Source organism: Penaeus vannamei, chromosome 26 (assembly GCF_042767895.1).
Source record: "Penaeus vannamei isolate JL-2024 chromosome 26, ASM4276789v1, whole genome shotgun sequence".
Lineage (NCBI taxonomy): Eukaryota > Metazoa > Arthropoda > Malacostraca > Decapoda > Penaeidae > Penaeus > Penaeus vannamei.
Window position 1 is genome coordinate 25,816,539 of NC_091574.1, and position 10,000 is coordinate 25,826,538.

The following is a 10,000-nucleotide window of genomic DNA, read 5'->3' on the forward strand; positions in this document are numbered from 1 at the left end:
TTTCCCATGATATGATGGTCACGTCATCCAAATTGTAGGGGTTAATTGTGTTAATTGTATCTATAAAGAGAGGGCTCCACAAGTGCCTAGTTACCAAGGTGTCAGTCATTAGTACTATCTATTTCACCTTTTGACCCTTCTGGATTTTTGGAAAGTTTCTAGTCTATTATTTTGATTGTTATTTATATTTTGATATCACTATGATAATCATGATGTCAGTATTAAAAATAACAGTATCAATATGAATAGCATTAGAAGAAAAGCTACAAATTCAAAGAAAAGGGGAAATTAGGTGAAATTAGTCATTTGGGCCTACTACTTGATTCCTTGATGTCTGAGCACTTGTGATTTCTCAAGCATGTCCTGGTTTAAATTGATTTTTAGTAATGGAAATACTGTGTTGGAAGAACTGCAAATCAGCATAGGGAAGTGGGAAGAGGTGAATTTCAGTGGGGAGTTTAAAGTGTATGAGATGGTAATTTGTGCTTGTCTGTGAGATTGTTTAGATCAGTGGTTCCCAACCTTTTTCATTAGGTGGCCCTTGACCGATATCTAATAATCTCCATGGCGCTGTTCAGTGCCTGTCATCTTTTCAGATTTAGTTATTACTTGTTATGAATAATGTAATGATATCAATAGCTAAAGGACAAAAATACTTTATAGAAAGATTCCAGCTAAAATTCACTTTTAATTCAATGTTATAATTTTTACAAGTGTGAGACTTCTTATAAATGATATTAAGTAAGATGATAGTTTATGGAATGCCGCCATTAGTTTGATTAGGAAATAAATTGATTGATATGTTCACTAACGTATGGAGGAAATTGATCATAGTTAATAGTATAAGAATAAATCAGTTCTTGAAATATTTGTTTGAAAGAAAGGCACTTAATTTTGGTGTGAAGATTGAAAGTGTATGTTACAATGGCTGATTATATTTCCTTCACAGATTTTATATTTTCTCTTCTTTTAAACCATGTTATAATGGAAGAAAATTAAAGCATATCAGATGAAAGTAATAACTTTGTGAGTAGTCTTGATGTTTATTCTTGTAAAGAACGTCAGATATATAATGTGATTTGCACACATCTGTTTAATAATCCAGCATATGTATTAGAAGAGAAATATTTTCAATATATAAGAAGTGTATATTATGCTAAATCATTGGTAAACAAACTGAAGGAATTTAAAAATCTATCTGTCCATCAGTTTACAATTATTTTCATAATATAAGATTTATTTTATTGTAAAGTGTAAAGGATTAAAACTAGAGGAACAGTTGACTGGTTTTATGATGACCATCAGTTTTTCGTATTTGTGGTATTCATATCTTATTTCTTGATAAAGAAAGTTAGTTATCTAATGATAAAAGATTGGAGATGAAGTGAAAAGCTTGAATTTTAATATCTGCATATTTTTTTCTTTTCAGGAACTCAGCAGCGAAGATATGCTGTAAGTCAAGGAATTATTGAAGATAAGGAAAGCTGTGAAAAGATATACAATTTTTTGTGGTAATGTGCGTGATGTGCCATTAGGTAGACTGTATTACAGACATCACAAAGTTGACACTTAGATTGCTTAGACTTAAACACTTACACGTTTTTAGTGTTCAAAATGTTTCCAAGGAGAAGTACCCGATTGTTAACTATGGCCTGCTTTGCTGTTGCTTTGATATTAATGTTGTACATGATCTCAAGTCCATCTGAGAGTTCTAAGATGGATGTGCCTGAACCATTCTCAGCGAGGGCCCAACATCGGTCTGCCCTTGATGATTCTTCTGATTTATTAACGCAAAGTCCAGAAAATATAAAGAAACAGAAGGAATATGAAAGCAAAATCTTTGCCAAAATCCATAAGATGACAGCTGAGAAAGAAATGAGGCGAAAGATGAATCATGATCCCTTGGGTGTCGTACTCCACAAGAAGCCAAGTGCATGGGAAGGTCCTGGCAAGGTGATTGAGGAGCAGAGTGCAGCAATGGGCAGTGACCTGAATGGAGAGATGCACCTCAAGCACAGGATTGTTCACTTAGATTTGAAGGGAGCACCTCCGAAGATTGAGTACTTGAAAAAACTTTTTCCACTCCTGAGCTCTTTTGGTGCAACTGGACTGCTTATTGAGTATGAGGATATGTTTCCATATTGGGGAAAGTTAGAGTCTCTTTCTGCTCATAATGCCTATGCCAAAGGGGACATTGCAGACATGCTTGAAGTTGCAAAGAAGAATAATCTTGAGGTGATACCATTAATCCAAACCTTTGGCCACATGGAATACGTGTTAAAGCTAAAAGAATTTGCAGATCTTCGAGAAGTTCCAAATTATCCTCAGGTTATTTGTCCTACAAATAATAAAACTATTCCACTGATTAGAATGATGATTGATCAGATTGTAGAAATGCATCCAGACTTAAACTGGCTCCACATTGGCTCAGATGAAGTGTACAACCTTGGAGAGTGTTCCCGGTGCCAGCATTTTCTCATGAATCAGCAATTTGGCAAAAATGACCTATTTCTGCATCATGTTAAAACTGTTGCCAGATATGTAAAAGAAACTCATGATATTCAGCCCATAATGTGGGATGATGAATTTAGGAAGGTTCCTTTGAGGGCAATCCAGAATGCTCAGGTTGGGCAGCTGCTAGAGATTATGGTATGGAAATACGGTAATAATATAATGGTTGACCTTCGTTCAGACATTTGGGAAAAATATTCAGCAGTCTTCAGTGGAATTTGGGTTGCTAGTGCATTTAAAGGTGCAACAAGACCAGAGAGTTACATAACAAACATCAATGACCGTCTGACAAACCACAAAGAATGGATGGAAGTTCTAGGCATGTATAAGAGCACCATTCCTTTCCGTGGTATTGTGCTCACTGGATGGCAGAGGTTTGATCACTTCTCTATATTATGTGAGCTGCTTCCTCAAGCAATTCCATCTCTTGCTGTTAATCTCATGTACATTGCAGAGCAGAAAGCAGATCACGGAGCTCTGGCACGTGTAGGAGATGTGCTAAAATGCAGCTCATTTCTGAATCTTGATCTTCAATACCTGGAGTATCCCAACAAATGTGATTTCCCTGGAAGTGCAGTCTATGAAGTGTCTCAGAGATTGTATATTTTGAAAAGAGACATAGATGTAATGTTGCATAATCCTCATGTAACTGGCTGGGTCACTGACTATAACATTGAAAATAATTTTGCCAGTCCTCAGCATGTGGAGCAAGGTTTACAGGATTTGTCAATGCTTTTGTTTGATTATAACAAGTTGATGAAGGATGCTGAAACAGCCCTCTCAGATGTATTTGATGAATACACAGTCAAAGAATGGATTTTTGTAAATATGAACCCAACACTTGAGAAATTGAAAAAGTATTATGCATCAAGCACAAGGGCAATGGAGAAAACAGACTGGCCTAGAAGACCTCTAAAGTTTGAACAAGCAAAGGATCTTTAAATTAAACTTATCTTTTAGTTAAGATATGGGACTTGCAATTAGAAATGTGTTGCATTTTGAAGACTGTGTTCAAGAGAACTTCCTGCACAGATGATTGTGATATGAAGAAATGTGTGCTCTAGCATGCAAATTGTATGTGTTAAGATTATTGAATCTCAAGATTATATATCAACCAACAGAATTCACTGTTGAATTAATAGATGCTACTGGAATTATACATTTACATTTTTCTTTTATTAATGTGTATTTTCCTATAAAGTCAAGATTGCAGATGACAAGTGCATAGTCAGTTAACAGCAGCAACAAAATAAGGGTGCTACTTGCTTAAAGAAAATTGTGATATATTTAACTCATATTAATAGGGCAATGCTGTCAATGATTTTTGTATGTATCCTTTGTATTCATGGAAGATATTTACCCTGGTGTGTCAAAACTCATTTCCTTTTTGTCATTCAGCTATATGGTGTAAATATTAGAGAAACAATCTACAAATGTATCGGTGTAAGGCTCATTGTAATAACTTGTACCTACCTCTTTTCACCCTTACCTTTGAAAGGAAAAGAAAAAGACTGATTTATGGTCTGTTTTAGTTTCCTTTTTTATTTAATTTTTATAAAAATATTATTATAATTATAAGTTGATATTATACATGTCATAATTTCATATCTTTATTTCTCAAAAAAAATTGTTGTTTGATAATGATTAACAATGATAGTTATTTTAGCTTTTATCAACACTAAAAGGCAGTTATGAGAAAAGTAAAGGGGCATAGGGAGGTAACAAGGTACGGTTACGTAATTTATTCATAAAGATTCTTTTAATTGTATGCAATGTTTGATACCAAACTCTTCAAGTCACAGCTCCAGAATAAGCACTTATTAATGTTTTCATAATAATGTAATAACCTAATTAGAGTCAGTGGAAAGTAATCAGAAAGTTTATGTTTGCACTCCAAAAGGAATGTCAGATATAATGTCAGATATACTGAAACGGTCATATTTATAGTTGCAAGGTTTATACCATCTGTCACAACTTTGTCATATCATATTGTACATTAGTATTATTATATATTTAAAGATATTTATTGAAATACATGATTTTTGGTCAAATCATTTGTTGAAATAATTTATAATCAGTAAATTAGATTCTAAGAATAATACTGCTTAAGTATTCCGTACATTTACATGTACCTGCCCACACTTATAATGATATCTGTCTATATATATTCAATTTCTGCTTGTTATCAGCCTAACATAGATTAATTAAAACAATGAATTTGATCTCTTAAAGTATAACGTGCGATTAGTTTCCATGCAATTTTCCACCAGCTAAAGTAAAATCATTATTATTATTATGATGTTCCTTCTTGTTTGATTTAGTTGATTTCATTCTTATCATCATGATTATTATTATTATTATTATTATTATTATTATTATTATTATTATTATTATTATTATTATTATTATTGTTATTATTATCATCCTCATCATTGTTATTATTATTATTATTATTATTATTATTATTATTATTATTATTATTATTATTATCATCCTCATTATTATTATTATTATTATCATCATCCTCATCATTATTATTATTATTATGATTATTAATATTTCATTTTATTATTATTATTTTTTTTACTGTTATTACTGTTTTTATTGTTGTGGTTGTTATTATTTGTTATTATTTTTATTATTTATTGTTTTTACTTTTGTTATTATTATTATTATTACTATTATCATTGTCATCTTTAGATTATGGTTATGATAATTATTTCTTTGTTGATTTCATATCTGTTTGTACTATTCATGAATTTATTCCTATTAATTCTTTTGCGCAGCACTGCTCTCAGAAAATATCCGAGACAATTTCTTTTTACTTTCTGAAGTAAGCTTTTGTGCAGTTGATTTAGCTTGGTGTGGGGATGGGCACAAATATGCCATATATATATATATATATATATATATATATATATATATATATATATATATATATATATATATATATATATATATATATATATACATACATACATACATACATACATACATACATACATACATACATACATACATACATACATACATACATACATACATACATACATACATACATACATACATCCATACATATACATATACATATACATATACATATACATATACATATACATATACATATACATATACATATACATATACATATACATATACATATACATATACATATACATATACATATACATATACTTATACTTATACTTGATGTGCTTTTCTTTTATTTTGAGATCAAAAGGAATGGGTATAGTAGTAATGGTCTTTTCTACTGCATTATATGTGTATTCACCTTAGATGAATAATAAATAGTTGATGGAACCTTTAAAGTAGGAGGTTTGTATGTAAACTGGGTCTTCCTTTTAATTTAATAGACATATTGTTGATTTCTAGGAGATATAGCTGAGATTCCCCATAAGCTCGTTGTTACCGATCCTTGAAAGTTTCCATAAAAAGCACAATACATTTTTATTTTATTTGGCTCTTATATTGCTTCTCATCGGAATTTCTCCAAATGTGTTCTCAGATATTAGAACATAACAGCGTGATCTTATAGTAGGCCGAGTGTAATTGTTTCTTTTCCCTTTTCATAGTAATTGACTTAAATCTATAAACTGGTATGATGTTACAAATATCTTTTTTTTTGGGGGGGTGGGGTTGGTAAAGGGCACATGACCATCTGAGCAAATATGTTTTTTATTTATTGAGATGTGTTATTTTACATAAATATAGAATGTTGTCCTGGTATTAATATAGTTAAGAAAGAAATGTATGTTTATATATGGACTGAAGATTACATATTGTATCTTTTTTTGCATTCATTCATCAAAGGTATTTGTTTAGATTTTCTTCCTTACCAATGTAAATAAAGTTTTCGTATCCACTTGTATGGAATTCTATCTCCTTTTTATGGTTTTACATTTCCTGTGTTTTGTATGATGGTAATATCTGAAATTTAAGGAGGTTGGACATTTATGTTGTTTTGGGCTCATCCGTTACTATTGGGATTATGGCTGTATTGCCCAGAAGGGTGAATTTGCTGTTTCCAATAGCTACTAGTAGAATTCTTTCCTACTTTGATAAAATATGACGATTATGACAATTTTGTTATCAACATTGTAATATAACAAATTATTTTAGCAACAAGAGAAATTAGGCATATAATTGTAAAATTGCTCAGAACAATGATCTTGGATCTTTGCAAGTTTAGAGTTGATTCATTCTTTTGAGTGGCAAAGAAAGTTTCTGGTCCATGAAGGGTCTATCAGTGACAATAAATTTATTAAAAGTGAATAAAAAAAGTCTTGAAAAGATTATTCCATTTGTTGCCTAACATTTATTTGTTTTAACTATTAATCATTATAGTCATCTTGAGCACAATTTTTTTTGCCGTTTCTCATTCTTGCAGTGCAGCATACAAAGTATTCTGTGTAGATTTACAGACTTTATCTCTAAGCTCCATAGATATTTTTTTTATTTTGTTGATAATGCTTGATTCCTTAGTACAACTTCTTTACTCAGAGCATTAATTTTTTACAACTCTTGCAAAATAGTGGTAAGATTGAAATGAACTTTACCGCACAACATATTCATAACTTTCACTGGAAATCAAGAATTCCTTTATTACTTTTCTATGATGAAAGTTCTTGGAATGTCCAATTCTCGCCTTTCATTTCTGAATAAGATTCAAGGCTGCTAGCATTTTCAACTAGTTTTTCTATCTTTTTTTGAGAGAATAAAACTGCGATGCTATTAGTTTGTTTGAATGAACTGTGGATATGCAGCTGACATGTAGTCACAGATATTGAATATACTGAAAAGATCTTTTGGAGATGTGAGGCAATGTTTAACCAAGAATTGATTTAGATTAAGTTTAAAGAATTCATGGGTGCCCAATCATCATGTTAATAGAAGATTGTCATTTTGCCATATTATCCAGAGTATTTTAGAATCAGAGAATAAGGTACAACGAGATTTAGAAAAAGAGTATTTAATTATTTATTCACCTTATCACTAAATCCACTTCTACCATAAATACAGAGTGAATCTTAAACTAGGCAAGCTAAATAAAACAATTTGTACTGCTTCACTCTGTCAATGAAAAAAAAAAGTTGTAAAAGAGTGTTGATCAGTAAATAACATTTTCTGAAAAAAAAATCTGCCTAGGAAACAAAGTGAACAACAAAACATTTATTCTAAGGAAAAGAATGGATGGTCAATTTGAGAATTCTTAATTTTTAGCCAGAACTTTTTGAATGAAGATGAGAGATAAGAGAAAGTTTTTACAAATATTGACTTTGTAGCCTATCTTTCAAAATTCTAGATAAAACCTTTCACATCATACAAGTTCTAAAATGAATACACAAACTCATGTATAATTCAACAAATTAAATATAATAATAAATTAAATGTAATAACAATAATAGAATTTTAGTAAATATAAAAATGGTCAGAATGATATGAATGATAATAATAATAATAATAATCATAATAACAATGATAATGATGATGATAATAATAAACATTAGTAATCATAATAGCAGTAATAATAATAACATTAATAGTAATAAAAGAGAAAATGAGAAATAGCAAAATAATAACAAATTATGGTTATGGTATCTTTGACAGTATCAGCATCATTTTCATTTCAGTAACAAAAGTTGTTAAAGCAGTGTGACATATTTTTAATTGAATATGCACTAAACCTGAGTATTGTCATATATATTCACTTTTGATTAATCAGATTTTGGACGATATTCAGTTTAAAATCTATGAATATTGGTTTTGTCTGGCCATTCATATACTTTTCAAAATAAAATGCGCATATAAGGAATTGTGTGTATGTGTGTATGTGGAGGGGGCTAATGTGTGTAAATAATAGATACAAAAACCTGCTTGAAAATCAAAATCAGTATATAATGGCCTGGTTAACTTAGTAAACCAAATATTCTAGAGAACTGATACTGATTTTGAGTATCATACACACAAACAAATCTCCTTGGCAATCAATTGAGTCACAAAAAGTACCAAATTTACTGGTAGCAAAAAATATATAAAGCACTGGAAGATAGATGAGGTTACTGAAAGAAATGCCTCTTGCCTTGGAAATGCAAGTTATTCACAGCACAGCACAGGAGTTTTTGAAAGTAAAGAAATACATCAAACTTACCCATCACATACACTGCAATTACCCTGAGTATGCTCTTAGTGAGCTTTATATCATAAATTTACATAAATGTTCAGTAAACATAGTAGACACAGGCACATTTATGTTTGTATACAGAGATCTTTGTGCACATCATAAGATGCATGGACACATGTATGTACAGAAACACATGCTAATACAAATGCACAAATACACAGTTGAGGCACCCATCCTCCCATAAAAAATGTGCTGTCTTTTAAAGTGACATAGTAATCACATGGCTAGAAATGAAGAGGACTTTCTGCTGAAAGAGAGAAAACATTTCCAGAATAGTAACAGAAACATCTTCAACATCAGCTGCTTATACATGTTTAGCATTACATTCCGGTTTGCAGTCAGAGATGTTATGAGATTCTGACAACTATGCATCCTAGTCTACAGTATATAACATTTAAGCATGTGACATAATTGAATGCTTCTAACTGTGGAATTGGCAGTCTATTGGGCACTTGTAACTCAGTCCAGGCTTATTCACCTATAGAAATATAAAGGGATATATCAATGAATATAACTCTCTTATTGTACATGTAGCTTTAATCATACACAATATATACTGTTTACTTTTGTAATTCACTGAAAAATTATGAGAATGAAAATCATAATTTTTAAAGATTATTTTTCATTCATTAAATAACAAAGAGATTGAAAACTACTTGGTTGCTGCACAAAATTTTTACATTCATATAAATATTTATACAATTTTACACATTTGCCCCATAAGTCATATACTAAAAATATACTTCAGTATATACATAACACAGACATTATTCACGAATATTCTGACTGTCAATACAATTACTGATACATGAATTATCAAATAAATTAAATGAACTGATGTCGCTTCATATATACAGTAATATTTTTCCTATATTTGTGCATAATTTAGGTAGTTTAGTTGATGGCACAAAGTCATGTATGTCCAAACACATGGTGTCACTCTCACTCGGTCTCTTTGTTTCTCTCACAAACACATACACCAATGCATGCGTACATGCACACATACACACAGAGACACATGGGCACACAAATACACATATGCACAAACTATAAATGTTTTCATGTATCACCAACATGAGTGTAACAAATTATTTCTGCAATATGTGCATCTCAAAGATATTATTGTCAGTTCACTTATTAACAATCTTAAACCATCCATCAATCTCTACAACATACCAGTGTCATTTCTAAGTAACTAAATAAAACATGCAATCTATTTTTCAAATAAAAAACAGTGTATGTACAACCAGTGTAATGTCAGATTGCAGAAGGACGTAAGCACCAGTC

At 30.7% G+C, this 10,000-nt stretch overlaps 2 protein-coding genes across 6 annotated transcripts in view; one reads left to right on the forward strand and one right to left on the reverse strand.

The window, feature by feature from the left end:
* Window positions 1-6,394, forward strand: part of LOC113829458 (hexosaminidase D) — a 13,791-nt gene extending 7,397 nt beyond the window's left edge. For both annotated transcript variants that reach the window (XM_070140256.1, XM_070140257.1), the window contains exon 3: window positions 1,430-6,394. In XM_070140256.1, the coding sequence (XP_069996357.1) occupies window positions 1,615-3,453 (1,839 nt within the window). In that variant the 5' untranslated portion in view covers window positions 1,430-1,614 and the 3' untranslated portion in view covers window positions 3,454-6,394. The remainder of the gene's footprint in view (window positions 1-1,429) is intronic.
* Window positions 6,395-7,493: 1,099 nt separating this feature from the next.
* LOC113829449 (uncharacterized) overlaps window positions 7,494-10,000 on the reverse strand; it is a 14,065-nt gene continuing 11,558 nt past the window's right edge. For all 4 annotated transcript variants that reach the window (XM_027382624.2, XM_070140258.1, XM_027382622.2 and 1 more), the window contains exon 8: window positions 7,494-10,000. This exon is cut by the window's right edge and continues 580 nt beyond it. The gene's annotated coding sequence lies outside the window, so the exon portion shown is untranslated.